At 38.9% G+C, this 18,761-nt stretch overlaps 3 protein-coding genes across 6 annotated transcripts; 1 reads left to right on the plus strand and 2 right to left on the minus strand.

Moving 5' to 3' along the window:
• Window positions 1–130: 130 nt before the first annotated feature.
• chrdl2 (chordin-like 2) lies at window positions 131–9,166 on the minus strand. Of its 2 annotated transcripts, none has more exons than XM_011483452.4 (11): window positions 8,964–9,166; window positions 8,645–8,757; window positions 8,454–8,547; window positions 8,237–8,382; window positions 6,295–6,388; window positions 5,464–5,525; window positions 4,936–5,104; window positions 4,648–4,836; window positions 4,384–4,557; window positions 1,907–1,999; window positions 131–1,347 (listed from the first exon to the last, which is right to left on the minus strand). In XM_011483452.4, exons 1-11 carry the CDS (start codon window positions 9,028–9,030, stop codon window positions 1,214–1,216), a joined length of 1,335 nt encoding a protein of 444 aa, XP_011481754.1. In that variant the 5' UTR covers window positions 9,031–9,166; the 3' UTR covers window positions 131–1,213. The 2 variants fall into 2 exon arrangements, with proteins under 2 accessions (XP_011481754.1, XP_011481753.1); XM_011483451.4 differs by having other exon boundaries at window positions 8,645–8,760.
• A 1,460-nt stretch (window positions 9,167–10,626) lies between these two features.
• On the minus strand, window positions 10,627–15,685 carry spag7 (sperm associated antigen 7). Its single transcript, XM_023962524.2, has 7 exons — window positions 15,458–15,685; window positions 14,820–14,887; window positions 14,651–14,739; window positions 14,498–14,582; window positions 12,684–12,773; window positions 11,585–11,741; window positions 10,627–11,511 (listed from the first exon to the last, which is right to left on the minus strand). The coding sequence occupies exons 1-7, from the start codon at window positions 15,540–15,542 to the stop codon at window positions 11,396–11,398; spliced, it is 690 nt and encodes a 229-aa protein (XP_023818292.1). The 5' UTR covers window positions 15,543–15,685; the 3' UTR covers window positions 10,627–11,395.
• Window positions 15,686–16,036: 351 nt separating this feature from the next.
• Window positions 16,037–17,359, plus strand: defbl2 (defensin, beta-like 2). 3 transcript variants are annotated; one of them, XM_023962098.2, is made up of 4 exons: window positions 16,037–16,369; window positions 16,556–16,705; window positions 16,865–16,976; window positions 17,103–17,359. In XM_023962098.2, the coding sequence occupies exons 2-4, from the start codon at window positions 16,597–16,599 to the stop codon at window positions 17,122–17,124; spliced, it is 243 nt and encodes an 80-aa protein (XP_023817866.1). In that variant the 5' UTR covers window positions 16,037–16,369; window positions 16,556–16,596; the 3' UTR covers window positions 17,125–17,359.
• The last annotated feature ends 1,402 nt before the right edge of the window (window positions 17,360–18,761 follow it).

The raw sequence follows: 18,761 nt of genomic DNA on the forward strand, positions 1-18,761 counted from the left end.
GCTTCATAATACGCAAAGGGAATCAAACAGTTAACTTGAACATGGTTCCTGCAAGCACACAGCTATGGTTATTTAGGAATAGCTGGGTAGACACTGAGGTAGACATCAAAATATTTGCCCAAAACAGTAATAGTGAGAAAATTTTGTTTTTATTTTACATTTTTCATTTTTCTTTAAAGCTGTGAACGCAAACAAACTCAGCTTTGCAAAATAAAACTGCTCCTGATGTTTTGTGTTGTCAGACCATGAAAATAAAATAAAAAAATCTTTGCAACAGGATAAAACATGTTGTATTATATGTAATTCCAATACCCCTTGTGCTATCTTAGATGACCCCACCCTCACATTGACGTGTTCTCTCTACCATGACACAGGTGGACAAAGGTGAAGAGGATTTCATGTAATCCATGGACACCAGTGAAGATCACAATTCATTGAAGAAAAAAGGTTCACCGCACTGTCTAGTGGGTCTAGATGACCCAACTCCCAATGTTAAAGTGCCTAGGATAGCACAAGGGTTACAAGCTGTTGTCTAATAAAAACATGTCAATCTTTACCCTTAATCTTACAGGCGTCTTCATTAAAAATAGCTTACATTCACATAAATGAAACCAGAATGCTTTAAATAAGGTAACAAAACCTCAACATATATTTACATCACATCTGTCAAAAACATTATAGCCTGCTTTTCACATGCAGTCTTCATATAGCGACCCTTTACTCCTCAGTCTTAATTATTTGTCAGTTTCCGGGCCAATCCATCACATGAACAACTTCAACCCTTACAAGTGCAGTCAACAACCAAAAAAATGGTCACTCATTATGCTATTAATTTACAAATAAAACTCCAAATGAGAAAACACATTATAGAGATAAAAAACTCACATTTTTCCATGACTATTAAAAACCATAACCTCTCATATTTTGTTTAGTGTTATGGATTTTACCTTTGACATAAAGTGATGCAAATGAATACAACATGTTGGGAGGAAGACAGGAATACATTTACGGTTCGTTGTTTGCATGCTGAATGCAAAAAACGCCTCATGGTAAGAATGATAAAATTGCAAAATGATCAATGCTTTTATGCCTATGTTACAGGGCTGAAAGGCACAAGGATGACAGATGAGTTCCTGTTCCATATACACAGAGGAAAGCTTGAATAAGTTGATTAAGTACATTATCTTAGCGGCAAAATTTCTGAGCAGCAACTTTAAGGGGAACACAGGCCCTCAGTTTGCTTGGGATTTAGGAAAGTCAATATTTCCCGGATGCCATCTTCACAAATGGTGGTCTGCGGAGCCTTGCTCAGATTTTCCCCCACATCCTTAAACTTTTTCCACATCTCTGGAAAAAAAATCAACCAGAATGAATGCAGAGACCAAAACACAAGACACACACACTAAATCATGTAGTACCAAAAGATAAGTGATAATTATGAGGAGGAATGCTGAGGTTTCTTCTCGCTTTGGGATTTAGGAATTCTGTCCAAGCGAATGTGAATGATGAGACAGCTAAAGTTAAGACATGCCCAAAAACCAACTGGATGAAAAAGTTGGGGACCAATCCGCAAAACTGCCTGGTCCATTATCCGTCACACCATGTGCTTTAGAGGGGTAAAACAAATGCAAGGCGCTCACACTGTGGTCCTTGGTTAAACAACAGAGATGCATGGTAAATGCCACAATAGATTTTTAAAGGAGAACCACAACTTAAATAATTCTGTTTTATTATGCATATATTTTAAGGAAGACTGTCAAACATGGGTGACAGGACAGCAAGGTAGCAGGACTGTTATTGTCCACATCCACCGTGTACTCTTTTGTGAACTTTATTTTTCTTGGCATTTATTATTCTGATTTAAAAATACATCATGCAGTAACTGAAGATCAAACCATAAACAAACCTTCATCAAGCATTGTAAGCAGTGTGTAATTTTCTGGATGGTCCGTGATATCTTTACGTTGAACATCCCCAATCTCCATCATTTGCAAAATTCCTGTAAAAATGAAGAATTTTGCTGAGAACCCAGAATCTTGGAGAAGCAGGACCAACAATTTGTCTTAATTCTGTGTTTTTTTTAAGGTTGTTCTTAAATTTGAAGTCAACAAGGAAGAAAGAAGTATTGCAGTTCATTAAGTCACCACTGGAGACAGGTTTCAGAAGGGAAAGGAGTATTTTCTGTTTTTTTCCTATGTTTAAAAGTCCAGCTACTGCATTTATCTTGACTATAATGCACTCAAGACGCAGTGGCTAAAAAATATATAATAAAGAAGAAAAAATCACATATAAGTCGCACCTTTGGGAGAAATGTATTTAAGAAAATATGGAAACAAGAACGAACATTTCATTTCAAAAGGAAAATCATGGCGAAGTAGATAATAATAATAGACTAAATATATGCACGCTTCTCTATAACACATTGATGCTTATTTGGCTTTTTAGAAGTATAGTGCTACATATTATTGCAACAGTACATTAGTGCAACATATGAACAGTTATTAAGATAACCTTAGCATAAAAAAAACATGCTAACGAGCCAACTAAACTCTCGACATCACTTCAAATCACTGAATGCGTTGAATTCTTCATCCTCTGTGTCTCTTTGGAACGATACCACCTGGCCTGGCATAAGACTGAGCGGCGTTTCTTCCTCTGCGTTGCTGTCAGAACCAAATACTGATGTATACCTAAAGGGCCCTCTAGTGGTTGTTAGCACTATTTTTAATCACATATAGCAGTGGTCCCCAACCCCCGGTCCGTGGGTCATTTGGTAGCGGGCCGCAGAGAAAGAATAAATAGCTTACATTACTTCTGTTTTATTTATTTTGGAATTTGAAAGATGTTTTATTTTGAAAAATTGCCCGATTCTCTGTTACATCTGTCTATGTCAGTCTTGACGCAGGCCAAGGCGCTCTTCTCGGTCACGTGATAGGTTACCGCTAAAATAAAACCCAGAAGCTAGTAAAACGAGTAACAAACGAACGTCTTTGGAAAGTTTCTTTGCCAAGGGGAAAACGCCCAGCCTGGAGACAGAAAAGGAGCATTCGACTTCCAGAAAAAGAAAGCTGAGTTTAATAGACAGTACTCCTTTTTTGCACCATGAGTGTGAGAAGGGGAGAGGATGATGACACCTGTGCGATGTACAATGTTAAGCGAGTCAAAATAAAAGCTCAGGGTTCGTCCTGTTACGTCTCTGTTCCTATCAGCATAGTATTACTATAATCTTCATCCTACAGTTGAAAGACCGTTCTGTGGAAGTTTTTAGTGATGTCAAAAAAGAAGTTTGGGGACCACTGAACACCTGAGTACTAGTCGCACCCCCTGCCAAACTTTGAAAAAAATCACAACTTATTCTCAGAAGACTATAATATACACCCAAAATAAACATATGTACAGCATAATTTCCATTTTTCATGTGTGTTTCCTTACTCAACTGTGAGCTTGTAGGTGCCTCTAGGGCAGTGTTTCCCAACCATGATCCTCGGGGCACATTGTCCTGGATATTTTCAATCCAACCCTGCTCTAACACACCTACTTTTGATGATTGTCATTGTCAAGCTTCTGCAATGCCTGATGATGAGCTGAATCAGGTGTGCATAAGCAGGTGTGCATAAGCAGGTGTGCATAAGCAGGTGTGCATAAGCAGGTGTGCATAAGCAGGTGTGCATAAGCAGGTGTGCATAAGCAGGGCAACATGGAAAACATGCAGGACAGTGTGCTCCGAGGACCAGGTTTGGGAAACACTGCTCTAGGGGGTGTTTTTAACTGGTGGATTCAAAAGAACCTAGTGTGTGTTTATGGTCCAAAAGGCTTCAATTGCTCATTTTCAGGCAACTTTGTGACACACTTCTGACAATATGTCCCACCTAATTTCTGCTTCATTTTTACCCTAAATATTCGATGGGTGTTATTAGAAATTATCATTCTTTTTTAGTATTTGTCTATCTATTAAAGAGAAAAGCCTAACGTTATTATTAAATAACACAGTAAATGGTGCACACTTGTATACCGCTTTAATACCTTATTAGAAAGCCCAAAGCACTGTAAAATAACAATCCCATGCACCCATACACACACACATTCACACACTGATGTCAGCTCTGCTGCCTAACACTGGCGTCAACTTATAACCATCAATTATTATAGCTTGGCGCCATTGCCACAGCAATGTGGGGTTCAGTGTCTTGCCCAAGGTTACTTTGTCACATGAGTGCACAGTGTGGGAACCAAACCTGCAATCTTGTGATCAGAGGTTGACCGCTCTGACTCTGCAACAATATCTGGCTGCTTTTGACTTTATTTTTCTCTCAAACTGTGGTATGGTAACAAAGTATTACAGCCTTCTGATCTGTTAACATTTGAAAAGAGGTGTTCCAGTACCTTCTACAGTGTTCCAGACCTGCACTTCAACCTCAGCAGTGCTTTGCCTTTCCACAGCGATGATCCTAACTGTGTTATGTGAATCAGCTTTCGGAGATGATTCTACTCTATACACCAGGAGCTTGGTTTTATACCCAACGTGGCACTGCGTCTGGTTACTTTCAGTTTTACTCTCTGCAGGGAAAAAGAAAAAAAGTAGAAGCCAGTTGTTTCAGCTTTACACACTATAGGTACACGCAGCTCATCTGGTCTCTGTTTGACTACCTGGACATGTCTTGCAGCATTTTCCTGCAGATTTGATGGGATGCCGGCATGGGTACTGACTGGGACACGTGATGCGCTTACAGTCCTGGAGACCATCAATGCAAGTACACAGGATGCATTCCAGAACCTTCCCCAAAACTGGATGCCACATGTCTCCATGTGAGTACGTCTTGCCATTGTATAAACACACTAGGAGAAATGAAAAACATCTGAGCAGAATTGAAACAACAGTAAAGCTGACAATGCTCCAAACGGTCTAAACACCTATGTATTCAGGTGTAGTCTGACCTTTTTGGTGTTTCCGTTGCATCAAAATTTTCACAGTGGTCTCGGAAGCTCCTTTCAGGTTAAGTTTACTGAGGCTCAGGCCCCTGGGAGGGGTCTTGACCCTGGGTGCCGGGGCTCGATCGAGACGCAGTCGGCTTTGCTCTCCAGGACACTGGTCGACCGAATGCCTCTGTTGAAAAGAGAGGTAATGAAAAGCAGTTAGCTTCCTTTTATTGGCTGTTTTCACTTTTCTGTGTTCTAGCTTGGGGAGCTTTCTTCATGCACTAAATCAGAAATACTCATAGTCTGGCTGCAGATTTCTGAAACACAACAGTTTTTTTTCCAGCATTTGACAACAGAACTACACAGAAACCAATGGTTGTTGTGGTTAGTCCAAAAGGTCTGTGGATCTCCAGAAACATTTTGAAGCTGCTATTGTTGATATCTATTACAATGATCACTGCAAAAATAGGGTTTCACAAATCATTTTTGATGAGCAAAGCTTAGTGTGCCATAGGATAATATATTTGAAAGTAAGCAAGAACATACAACGCCTCTGTTCAGCTGTAGGCTTCCATCCTCTGTTGATGATGAGCCGCCAGCGCCATGATCTATGCGAAAAACAAGAATAAAGATGGCTTACGTGTAACTTGCAACCCAACACTCTTAGATATTGCAAAACTCTCAAGCTTAAGTGGTGTAGAGACCAAGACTTGTTAATTTGTCAAATGCATCTCAAAGAATACAGCCTGATGAAAAATCTGTCATTTTCCACATCCAAAGCGTTCCCAGTGGTCTTTTAATTATGATCATGCTGATTTTAGCAAAAATTTAAACAAAAAAAAAACTGTGTTGTTTTCTTGGACAGAGCAGCAGTAGTCTACCAAAAATTTACCTCTGAGTTTCGGACCGGACAGTTGGCAAGAAATAAGCATTCCCATCATCCCTTTGTTTATACTCTCTCTTGCTAACAGCCCCTCACACCGCCCAACCTAACATTATCGGTGCAAAAAAAAGGCGAGTAATATCTAGACGTCTACAATTGGATCCATCAGAATGGAGCAGAGCAGGGAGCTTGTGCCCCGCCGATTGTAGCACCTAAGTCACATCTAAAAGCTTTTTCAAACGTCTTTTTTTTCATCTGCTCTTGATTCACGTTTCAAATAAAGAAAAACTCTCAAATGCAATTTAAGCGTCATTTTCTTTATACATGTCCTTCATGGTGAGAGAAATGCTATAAGAACATGCTAAAAACACCAAAAACACTGTTTTCAGCAGAGTGGCTCTTTAATATGTGTCCTAAATTATCTCAAAAGAAGAGCACTGCAGGTCTGAAACAGAATATTGGCTGTTTTTTTGTGACTTGAGGAATCTGATTACCTTTGCATACCAAGCAGCAGGTGTCTGTCAATGAAACAGGGGAGGAACAGGTGACAGGTTGGCAAGTTTTCAAAGCACAGAAGATATTTCCGTTCTGTGAAATTAAAGAAAAAAAAGGCACCGGGTTCACATGCTGCAGAAAATTCTTTTTTAAATACTGTTGCAGGGTTACACCAAGATCTTGACTTGACTCTTCCTTTAGATGATAAAAATACAAACTGCATTCTGCTCCAACTTCCAACTAATAACAGAGTTCCCAAAAAAAGTGAAAAAATATTTTTTGTCATCTGCTGCAGTGCACATTATTTGTCACATTTACTGCAAAGCAACGATGGCTTGAAGATTTATGGTCTTTCTCATCAGGCAGTCTATTAAAGAACAAGTATTTGAGTTTAGTTTTGGCTTCGCGCCTGCTTTTCTCTGCTGATTATACCTAAATGAGCCAGGGCACAAAGCAAAAACAAGAGTTTTCGCCGGCTTCGCTCTGTAAAAGAAGGAATGTAACAATGCACATCTCTTTTTACAGCATTGCTACACAGCAGATGTTCTTCATATGCATGTGCCGCACTAACCTTCAAAAACACACCTTCATGAGCACGTTGAAAGACATGCTGACACTGTTAAACCTCACAGTTCCCCTGAGCTGCAGCTTGTGGGAATGTCAGTCTTTATGTGTTTATTAAGTTTATGTGGTAAAACCTTGTAGAGAGAATCAAAACACATTTCCTAAACATGTAACAGACCTCATGCTGCTTATTTATTTTCTTGGAAAGCAGGCTCGGTCTCATACTTTCAGTGACTCTCTTTGCCCAGTTTTATATTTTCTTTCTAAAATATTCATATTTTCATGACAAGGATTGTAAACTTGACTTTTCTTTATAGTTTTACTTCTCATAAGTAATGTCAATTTTGTGTTATATTTGATGAAAATCTGTATAAACCTGGGGTCTGCAACCTGCAGCTCCACAACTGGTTATTTTATCGCTCCAACATAGCTCTCTGGTTGAAAGATAATAAAATGTTCTTAATTTGAAAAAGTGACATATCTTTCAGACCACTGCACATCAAGCAAAACAAGTGGTCAGATAGTCAAACTGTATTTGACTCATTTACAAGCAGAGTATGCATCAATCCACCAGGCTCCTGAGTACAGTATGCTTCAACAATCCATCAATTTTTAATAACCGTGTACCACAGAAAATCAATTTAAGATCAGTAAGTCCAATGCACTGGCATTTGAAGGGGATTTTCTATTTTTGAAGAAGAAAAAGACATTTCAAAACATTTAAGTCCTTATGATCCTAAAAACTGTAAAGGTCACTTAATTAGTTCTGATTTAATTTTTGTTAGTGCAGTTTACAAATTAATTGTGTATTTTTATTTAATTACTGCTGACATCATACTACCTGCCACTACATTTGCTGCGAAATGATCCTACATGTGGCACTGGGTGAATTTTACTTTGAAAGGAAGTCATGTCAAAAGTTAATTTTCTCTTTATGTTTAAGTTTTATTTATTAAAAACTATGGTTAATTTACATGTCTCATAACAGTAACGTGAATACAAATCAGTGTGTTATTTTTCTAAAGGGTGAAGTAAGACTTTGGAGCTCCTTGTCCTTCTGCGTTTTGTCAGTGAGAAATCAACCCTAATGGTCTTTAAGTGTTGAAGGAGACACTCGCAGACCCCTGGTCTAAACAATTACTTCATATATTTAAATACAAACAAAGCAAAAAATAAAAATAAAAAATAGATTCAATCCCTCGCTCTACTATTTTTCCAGCAGTTGTTCAAAATTAAAGTAAAGGTGAGAAATTCATAAGTTTGCTTTGTAAAAGATTTTTTTTAACCTTATCATATTTTACCAGACTCCGTTAAAAACACAACAACACAAAAGAAGAGCGTGGTCAGACAACCAATAGAAAAGGGGATGTAACTCACAGAGCATGTGCACATTACGCACTGATTGCTTTGCCTGGATGGGAAGAGATCATGTTTGGAGAAAGTCTCTCCTGATTGGTAAATGCTCCCGTTGTACCTGCAGGATTTCACCGATGCCCTCAGGCCTGCGGGGACTCGCGGCTCGTCTAAAGGAAAGACGCATCACTCACAGCGGATCCACGGGTCATTCTGTGCGTAAAGCTCCCGAGGCGCGTACCTGTGCATCTGGGACAGCAGCGCTGAGGCTCAGTCACCGGGTGTTCACACGACAGGGCTGGACACTTGAGCGTGCTGCACTTCACATGACCTGTCTAAGAGAGAAGCCGCATCAATCAAGTCCAATTTCTTCACAGTCAGTGAGAATCAAGTCTAACGAAAAGGCCCTTTAGCGTGTTTACGTGGAGATACCTCTGCGCAGACGCAGCGCACGCAGAACATGAAACCAAAAGGCTCCAGGTTGGGATGCCAGCTGTCTCCATAGCTGTACGTCTTGTCTTTGAAAGTACAAACAACTCCAGAACCTGCTTTAAAAAAAACACATGCTTTTAAGAAAATGCAATAAAAAAGTGACTTCAAGATTCAAAAAAAGTCGTCTAAATGTGGAGCAAACTTTAAAAAAATAAAGCAAGACGCATGGAGAGCATCCCATGACTGAGTTTGCGCCTTCAACTCTTTATTCTCAAATTTAGATGAGGGCTGAAAACGGGTGATCGTTCTGCTCTCTTACCTTTTCGCGGTCTTAGCTCTCCAGCTGCGGACCAGATGATGAAAAGGACCAAAAACGTGGACTTCATGTTGTTACGTGCGAGTGAGGAAGTCCGCCGCGCGCGATAAATATGAGCTTCTGCTGCACAGAAACTACAGGAGGGTGAAAAGTAAGAGCAAACAGAAAAAAAAGAAGAAAAAAAAAACACAAATATTTAGTGTTATGGTAAAGCTATGGCGCCCTCTTCAGGGCAAAGGTTAAGGAGGTCTTCTAACATCCTACACGGGTAAAATTCTAAAAACTTCTATTTATTATTATGGCCAAAAACGAATCAACTTTAATTTTATATCTGTTCATAAGTTTATTTAGGAAAATGAGTCAAAACTACAATTTTAGATCGGTTTGCCCAGTGAAAATCCGGAAGATTTTATTTTACAAATACAATTAAATAAATTAAAAGGAAAATAAAAAGAAACAAAAATTTTCTTTTATAATGTTATTTTGGTTTCCAAACCACATTTAACATCGAATTATAGATCAAATTGTTTAAACCCAAATAAAAATAAAAACAAAAAGAAAGAAAGTTAGTTTAGTATTTAAAAAAATGACAATTTTTGTGTGGAGTTTTCATCTTTTCCCCCATGCAGGCATGCTTTTCCCAAGGCACTCCAGCTTCTTCCCACTCTACCCTGCCTCTGCCCAACAGTAGCTGGGTTGGCTCCAGCAACTCCATGACCCCAAAGGGATTCAGCAGGATCTGACGATGGATGGATGGAATTAAAATTCCCAAAAGCATGTCAGTAGTTCAGGGAAAAATAAGTTTGATTATGCTTTTCACACTACAATGAAGGTCAGAAGGTGTACTTCCAGAAGTGGGTGTTTTACAAAGTGCAATGATGTTTGAAAAAATTCTATAAAGAAAACATATCTGTTTTTAGTGCTTTACCTTCTTTTAATGCAAGTCTGGCTTTTAAACCGTTGTCATCTGTAACTCTACAAAATAATTATCAAATGTAACACTATAAAGCATTGTTCATGCAAAGATAATACAACATATTACAGAAAAAATACACTTGATGCCCTCAACCCCCACATAATGAAACGTATGTTACTAAGAAGAGGAATGTAAATCTGGCATATAGGTGGTTGTTCATTAACTTGGGTTGTGCATCTTTCCATACATGCTTCTCTATACATGGTTTACAAATCTTTATGATTCAACTAATTGTGTGACAAAACAATCCAATTCTTTTACCTAAATTTATACAATCTAGATATAAATTATTCATTTGGCTTTTAAAACTATAAATGGAAAAAAATGTAGAAACTGTTTTCCTTTTCTTTTTTCCTGTTTAAAGCACATAGCAGCGTCAAACGTTAAAATCTGGCATTTTGAGTCTTTTAGACTATTTTCTCTGATAAAAACTGTAATCGACTCAACTTAAGGAGCAAGCCTGTGGTTGGACGTCTTTTTGCTGACATCACATATACATGAAAAGACAGTAGAGACAACAGGAAGAGATACTGAAACTATACTTCTAGATTTTCATTACGTTTGTATTGTCTGTTTTAATTTAAAGTAGTCTAGATCAAAGTGTCCTGTGAGTGTAAAGAAGACCATGACATGAAACCATGAAAAAAGCGTCTTAGGCCAGTAAACAAAACAAAAAGGACCAAAAGATGGTTCAACACTCATTTCCATTTATTACCACATTTGGGGGATAAAACAGTGCAATCTTTTTTAAAATACACCTCTTGGGAAGCAGGTTTCTGCCCATCAGCTTGATGTTTCAGGTAAGCTCTGGTTTCATTATTGTTACAGCTGATACAAATCAGTGCAAATGTAAAGAAACGGTAAATGAAAAAATATACATATATCAGACTATTTGACATTTCTGGGAGTTTAATACATTTTTGAAGATATTCTTTTGACACATGACTGGATCAAACTTCTAAAATTCTAAAATTGGCTGTAAATAAAAACATTGCCAAAAAAAACAAAAAAATAAAAACCCACATCTAAGCAGTTTGAAGGAAGGCGACCACATTTCTTGTTAAAAAAGTTTTTCAGCAACATCTTAAAACAAAAACTGAAAAAACCCACCATCCTTTGCACCCAAGGATGTGACTTTTTTTAGTTATACATCTACATACATCAGTAATTTTATTTGGGGTCTTAAAATAGTAAAGATAGCCAAAGTCAGCTTTAAAAAATTATCTTTTTTTCAGATTCTGCACATGAAAAATAAATACATTGCAACCTGTTTGTTATACTGACATTGTCCATTTCTGCATGAGACTGTGTATAATTTGCAGAATGAAAAACATGAATAACACCCTCCTCCTCAAGGATGCCTCACCTGAGCATCCTCATCTGAAGAACATGATAGATGATGTGCACACAGACACACAACTGCACTCTCACACTGCAACAACACGCAAGCAGAGAAGGTTCAAGAAGAGCTGCTCTGGGCTGCTGTGTCGCCCTCTCTCCTCTGCCGCTTCTTCGCTCTAATTTCGTTCATGGCTTCCTCTATGGAGCGAGTGTCCCTTTTGTTGGCCACAGGCACTGAGGACAGAGGATTACCCATGAAGAGCTGAACCGAGGTGCATTCGTGCTGCCTTTCAGAGCATCTACTCACCACAGCCGTAAGACCTGTTGGCCTCCAGCGTGTGCGCTGCGTCTTTTGCAGCCGACGTGCCAATCAGATGACTGTACTTGTCTCTGTAGTTGGAGTTGGGGCATATCTGTGACTTCTCTGCCTGAGCGGAGGATGCTTCCTCCAGTGCAGCTTTTTCCTGAAAGGAAAAGCAAAACTTATCAGAGAAAATGAAACAATACATTAAAACTGTATAAAATTGTATTTTGACCAAAAAAAATACTTTTAATCATTTTTCCTTTGTCAACAATACAACTGTGTCTTGTTCACTATAGCTGAATTCCTGGATCCAGTAATAATACTGCATTCAGGCCACAGTAGGTAATGTTTTTACACTAATGGGAGAAACGGTAAGAACCTTAATCATTCATGAGGTAAATTAGAAAGTGTTTCCTCACAAATGCAACATCCATTTACAGCCAGATTTACAGTGACCTTAAGTCAAATGAAGTCAACTCAAGGTTTTTTTTAAAAAGATAATTTAAACCTTAGGGTTAAAATTAACCCTTAACCCTTTTAGGGTTTAAAATCTTAGCAGAGCTGAGACTTGTGTATTATTAATGAAGCTAAAGCAAGAAAATCCATAGCTTTTCTTGCTTGGGGCGGTCATGGTGCAGCGATAGGGCGGTCGACCCATGATTGTAATATTGCAGGTTCGATTCCCGCCTTGCACGCCCATAAGTCGAAGTGTCCTTGGGCAAGACACTGAATCCCACCTTACCTCTGGTGGGAGGTTGGCGCCAGCGTTCTTCAGTGGACACGCCACCAGTGTGTGAATGTGTAGGTAGAAAAGCGCTATATAAGTATATGCCTTTTTTTTCTTTCCTTAATGCATATGGATTCATCTCAAAACAGAGATTTCATTGAAAGTTAGATTTGTTTCCTCGTGTGGATGTAAACATAGGGCAAATTAAGGCTGTAAGTATTCATCTACTTCAACTTGAACATACGTTGCTGAAAAAAGGTTAAGTAAAACATTTGTTAAACTTTCAATAAATAACGATCTTTCATAAAACATCTCATTCATGAATTAATAATCCATTAACTATAACCCTAAACAAAGACATAGATTAAGTCGTACCTTGAGTTTGCGCCTTTGCTCGGCCAACAGAGGATCCCACTCCTCGCCTTTACGATAAGCTTCCAGCTCGTCATCTGATGGAGCAAACTCCTGCCATGACACCAGAGGTTAGCAGCAACCAAATTACAAAATCAACAAGACAGACACACATTCTTTCTAATTTAGTTTCTGTACATTACCACAGTGAGTTTTAAATAAAACCACTCAGATGCCATTGAAGTGCAGACTTTCAGCTTTTATTCCATGGGTTGAACAAAAAGATTGCATAAAAACATGAAAAACTAAAACATTTTTTAAACACAATCCCTTCATTTCATGGGCTGGTAAGTAATTGGACAAATGAAATAACTGAAAACAAAATGGTCATTACTGATATTTGGTTGAAAAGCCTTTGTTGGCAATGACAGCCTGAAGTCTTGAATTCATGGACATCACCAGATGCTGGGTTTTCTCCTTCTGAATGCTCTGCCAGGCCTTTACTGCAGCGGCTTTCAGTTGCTGTTTGTTTGTGGGCCTTTCCGTCTGAAGTTTAGTCTTCAACAAGTGAAATGCATGCTCAATTGGGTTAAGATCAGGTGACTGACTTGGCCATTCAAGAATATTCCACTTCTTTGCTTGAATAAACTCCTGAGTTGCTTTGGCTGTATGTTTTGGGTCGTTGTCCATCTGTATTATGAAACGCTGCCCAATCAGTCTGGCTGGATTCACCTGGATCTGCGCAGACAGTATGTCTCTGAACACCTCAGAATTCATTGGGCTGCATCTGTCCTGTGTCACGTCATCAATAAACACTAGTGTCCCAGTGCCACTAGCAGCCATGCACGCCCAGATCATCACACTGCCTCCACAGGGTTTTACTGATGATGTAGTGTGCTTTGGATAATGAGCTTCTCCACGCCTTCTCCATACTTTTCTCTTGCCATCATTCTGGTAGAGGTTGATTTTGGTTTCATCTGTCCAAAGAATGTTTTTCCAGAACTGGGCTGCCTTTTTTAGATGCTTTTTAGCAAAGTCCAATCTAGCCTTCCTATTCTTGAGGCTTATGAGTGACTTGCATCTTGCAGTGTACACTCTGTATCTACTTACATGCAGTCTTCTTTTGATGGTAGACTTGAATATTGATACGCCTACCTCCTGGAGAGTGTTATTCACTTGGTTGGCTGTTGTGAACGGGTTCCTCTTCACCATGGAAATGATTCTGCCATCATCCGACACTGTTGTCTTCCGTGGACGTCCAGGTCTTTTTGCGTTGCTGAGTTCACCATTGCTTTCTTTCTTTCTCAGGATGTACCACACTGTTGATATAGCCACTCCTAATACTGTAGCAATTTCTGGCATGTTTTTTTCTGTTTTCTCAGCGTAATGATGGCTCCTTTCACCTGGATGGAGAGCTCCTTTGACCACATGTTGTCTGTTCACAGCAAAATCTTCAAAATACAAGCACGAGTCCTCTAATCAACTCCAGGCCTTTTATCTGCTTCATTCATAATGACATAACAAGGGAATAACCCACACCTGCCCATGAAATAGCATGGAAGTCAATTGTCCAATTACTTACGAGCCCATGAAATGAAGGGATTGGGTTTAAAAAATACTTTAGTTTTTCACATTTTTATGCAATCTTTTTGTTCAACCCATGGAATAAAAGCTGAAAGTCTGCACTTCAATGGCATCTGAGTTGTTTTATTTCAAATTCACTGTGGTAATGTACAGAAACTAAATTAGAAAGAATGTGTGTCTGTCCAAATATTTATGGTCCTGACTGTAAAACCTATAATGACACCTGTTTTGTTTTGACAACCAAAAATGAATACCTTTTTGAAGAGCATGACATAGCGGCTCTCGTCATCCTCACCAAAAGAAAAGGAAGTCAGACCAGCCACTTCTGCAACGTCGTGCCTTTAGGGAAGCCAAACTTGATTTAGTCTTTACCAAAATAAAACCCTGTTTTATAAATAATAACTTACAATATACTTCTTTCAATCTTCCCCATGGGTTTGTATTTTCTTTTTTGTTGTGAACTGTCCTGGATAAAATCTGACACCTCCTTTTCCATCTGAATGTAGAGTTAAACAGAGGGGAAGGAGGTGTAAATCCCAAAAACAAATACAATTTGAACCACAAAAACAGACTAACCTTTTTCCTGAACTCTGCTTTCTTCCGTTTCTCCTCTTCCTCCATCTTCTTAAGTCTCGCAGCTTGCTCTTTAGAAAACAGTTTGTTTCACTAGGATCTTTTTAGATAAATTCCAAATTTCCACAAGAAAATTCACGACTGCGCAGAATTATTGCTAATGAGAACAAGATAAAGCTACTCAAACTTCAGATTTCCTTATCAGTGTTTAATTGTTGAATTACACACTTTAATAATGCCACAATTGTCATTTATGACGCTCTGAATTATTATTCTATAAAAACTACAGCAATAGTTTTAGTGTATGTAGGTCTTAAACCTTGGACTTGTCCACTTTGTTATAATTCTTATGCTGTGGACAGCAAAATACAAAAAAAAAAACAATCCTTTTATTTATAATTAGTTTGTCCTTCTTTTGTGGCAATACAAATTACTTGGAGAAACAAAAAGTATTCTTAGTTTTTGTTTCGTATTCGCTCACTGATATTTTAACCGAATTTTGTGTTGTTCTACCGACGGTCGCCTCAAGTGGTCAGGGACAGACTATCCGGGTCAATATGCATAAAAACAAATATCTGCAACTCCAATAAACATTTCTGGCAAACCTAAACCTACGCCAGGGTCAGGTCTGTGTAAAGTACCTCGGGCCTTCCGCCGGCTTTCTTGGTCTCCGACAGTTGGAGGTTTTTCCATCGAGCTTAAGATTGAACCGAGTAGATCCGCCATGATGGACTAATTACCGGAGGACAGTGGTGCGCATGCGTCGATGAGCCCTGTTTTCTTTGCTGACCAAAAACGTCGCACTTGTGAAGTATTGCGCCACAGCGCCAGAAAGCGGTACTGCAACAACAGGATAGATCTACCATCCATTGTCTTTGTCGATTTAAGTTCTTTTTAAAATCACGAAGTGGGATCTGCAGAGATACACGTGAAAGTGAACTCCCAAACAACTAAATACAACACCGTTAATGTCAGGTTAGGGCTGTGAGGGGGTGTAAGCTAGCAAGAGAGATGGATGATGGGAAGTTGAGGCCGGGGCTTACTTCGCATCAGTCACGTTAGTCAAGTCCACCGATAGGTCAGAGGCAAATTTCTGAAGAACTCCTGCTGCTCCGCAACAAGTAAACGAAACATATTTTTGATTTTGCCTAAAAACAACAGGATGATATTTAAAAGACCACTAGGAACACTTTGTAAATAGATCAAAAGATGATAGGAGTGGGTCTTTAAAATATGACACCAAACGAACACTTTTATGTGAACACTAGGGGGGTATGCTGTACCTGTTCATACCTAGAGGATTGTTTTCTAACAATCCTTCCCTGCATCACCAGGCAGAGGGTTTTGTGTGTTGGGATTGTTGTTTCACAGGATCAGCAATAACATGGGAACTACTGCCGTGATCAGATGTGGGGACTGGATGGTGAGCGGACTGCACTGAAAAACATACTTCAGGATCACTTTCTGTGTCCAAACAAACAGCACTTCAACTGTAATTTCAACAAGACTTAATTTGAGGGATCCTGGCTGTCCATCCACAGCAGCGTATGTAGGTACGATACTTTTCAAAACTACACTAATATTTGCATGAGGCTTTTACTCATGGAAATGTCCACATATATAAAATGTTCATAAGCCATCTCAAAACCTTAAGAAAAAGTCAGTCAAGCAAGGTACAATCCTGATCTCCAGTCTGCCTCTCCTCATTCAGCAATCTTCTGTCACTGTCATTTGAACAGAGGGAGTTGGACTCCTCCCCCATGCTTGAAATGCTTTATAAATGAAGCATCAGCCTGTGAGCAACAGTGTGAGAGCTTATTGGCACCCCAACATGAAGGGACTGGGCTTGGTTCTCCTTGTGCTTCTTCTGATGTTCGCAGATGGGGAGGGTAAGCATCAGACAGCATCTAGTTTTAGAGAATAACATCAAAATCACAGCAGATAGGTATAATTGCTCACATTACACTGAACCTGCTTGAATGACTGGAGAGTGATCATCACTAGCTGAGCTGCTTTTGATCTTAAAAATGTGGTATGTTCTTTAACAGAAAAAGACCCGGTGATGCAGTATTGGACATGTGGGTATAGAGGACTCTGCAGGCGGTTCTGTTATGCCCAGGAGTACATTATTGGGCATCATGGTTGCCCTCGAAGATACAGGTACAACTGCAAAGACTAGTTCCCAAAATTCATACACTTAAACAAAACAAATGTCTTTGTTCTACAGCGGATGTAAGATTTTTAGTGCTTAAGAAATAAACGTGTGTCACACTTTGTTGTTTTCAGGTGCTGTGCCATGCGGTTCTAACACCGGACCTGCAAGAAGCTGAACCTTGAGGTCCGACAGGCTCGATGCAGAGGGTCTTCTGGATGAATCTTTTTACAGTTTGACTTTAGCGCTCCTACAATTATGGGATTGACCATGAGTGATTTGAAGTGAACTTTAGCACGTTAGATAACCATAAAGTGGATACGTTGTAGTGAGAGTGGAACTTTTGTTAACTCTCTGAAATGCAGTGCTGCTATTAAACACATGAAAATGACTTACCTGATGTTTCATTGGTTGCGCTTTTTATTCAAAAGGTGTCCCTCCCAAAGATGGCTCTTAATAATGGTTTACCCTCTAAAAAGATTCAAAACATAGTGCTGACACATCCGTGCAACAGAAGTGAGTTCTGAAATGCTTTTTCTCTGCACTATACTGACACAATGATGGTCAAGTGACCCAGATAGCTGTTACAGAGCTGGGCTTTTGTGAATGAAATGTCATCGGTCTCTTGTCTGTTTATGTCATCACACCATTCAGTCTGTCTGAACAACACTGTCTGGAACCAACGGACGACGTCACAATACACCACTGAACTGAAAAGATAATTCATTGCTGCTTTGTTTGCAGGAATCACATTATAAAACCAAATGTTTGGCTTTGTCTCTCATTTACTGATCTAATTTGCTATTAGATTGATGTGCTTTCAGATCTAGGAGCAAAAAGTGTCAATTTGAAAACTTCCTACTACGCTAGCATCTTGTATTAATTGAGTCGGCGGAAGATGTCTGATCCCCTCGTCCAGCAGGCATCACATGTCTGCACTCTGTTTGTCAACAAGCGCTGCTGCTGTGCGGCCTGCATTATTGTCTGGGTTTAACCTTTGTACTCGTCAGACAGAACAGTCAGTGACTAAAGTATAAAGAGGTACACCCACAATGGTGCTGTTTACCCATCTGTCTTTACAAAACTGACAGCATTCAATTACGGTACTGCCCTTCGCTATTACTTTAAAAGCTGGGAAATAGAACTGCAGGGAAGTAATAAAACCAATGTTTCCTGGTAAATATCAATATTTGTAATGTTTAGATTGTGACAAAAGTGTCTTTGCTTGAAGAGTCCAGGCTACATTTTCTAGTTTTGGAGCTAGATATTTTTTCTAGAAATGTATAACATAATATTGGTGGTTTAAAATAAAATCAGATTTCTATGTGTTTCTAAGTTTGACTTTCCAAAAGTTGCAACCCACTCAGGATGTTAGGAAAACCTTCACTGTGATGAGCCAATCCGGCCATAGTATGAGTCATTTTAACTTTTATCCTGGTTTCTGTTAAAATACATGAAGTGGTGAGCTTTTTTATGAAGAATGTTTTTGGTAGCAGTGGATGCAGTTTGTTTTTTTCTTTTGGTAAACAAAGAAAAGCATAAAAAAATTTAAAAAAGAAATTAAAATACATCTGGACCTTCCTGCATGCAAGAAGATCAAACTTTACTATGGTCCCCATTAGGTTGTAGACAAACAACCAGTGATGTGTAGCAAGAGTCTAAGTTATTTGGCGTTTACATTTGTATTTATTTATTTATTAATTTTCAATGTATTTCACATATCCATCATGCCGATCATAGCTATTCAATGGTTTCACTTCAAAATAATTTAACAGCTTCACAGAAAACTGCTT

Source organism: Oryzias latipes, chromosome 14 (genome assembly GCF_053564925.1).
Source record: "Oryzias latipes strain Hd-rR chromosome 14, Olatipes_Hd-rR_3.1".
NCBI lineage: Eukaryota > Metazoa > Chordata > Actinopteri > Beloniformes > Adrianichthyidae > Oryzias > Oryzias latipes.

Excerpts from the sequence above, each read along its gene's own strand:
- chrdl2 (XM_011483451.4), bottom strand. The coding sequence starts at position 9,030 with ATGAAGTCCACGTTTTTGGTCCTTTTCATCATCTGGTCCGCAGCTGGA. Across the intron at positions 8,548-8,644 it reads TGCGCTGCGTCTGCGCAGAG|ACAGGTCATGTGAAGTGCAG; the intron begins GTATCTCCACGT and ends CTTCTCTCTTAG. Across the intron at positions 5,526-6,294 it reads CTGCTGCTTGGTATGCAAAG|ATCATGGCGCTGGCGGCTCA; the intron begins GTAATCAGATTC and ends TTTTTCGCATAG.
- spag7 (XM_023962524.2), bottom strand. The coding sequence starts at position 15,542 with ATGGCGGATCTACTCGGTTCAATCTTAAGCTCGATGGAAAAACCTCCA. Across the intron at positions 14,740-14,819 it reads AAGCAGAGTTCAGGAAAAAG|ATGGAAAAGGAGGTGTCAGA; the intron begins GTTAGTCTGTTT and ends CTCTACATTCAG. Across the intron at positions 11,512-11,584 it reads CAACAGGTCTTACGGCTGTG|TGCCTGTGGCCAACAAAAGG; the intron begins GTGAGTAGATGC and ends CTCTGTCCTCAG.
- defbl2 (XM_023962098.2), top strand. The coding sequence starts at position 16,597 with ATGAAGCATCAGCCTGTGAGCAACAGTGTGAGAGCTTATTGGCACCCC. Across the intron at positions 16,706-16,864 it reads GATGTTCGCAGATGGGGAGG|AAAAAGACCCGGTGATGCAG; the intron begins GTAAGCATCAGA and ends GTTCTTTAACAG. Across the intron at positions 16,977-17,102 it reads GGTTGCCCTCGAAGATACAG|GTGCTGTGCCATGCGGTTCT; the intron begins GTACAACTGCAA and ends TGTTGTTTTCAG.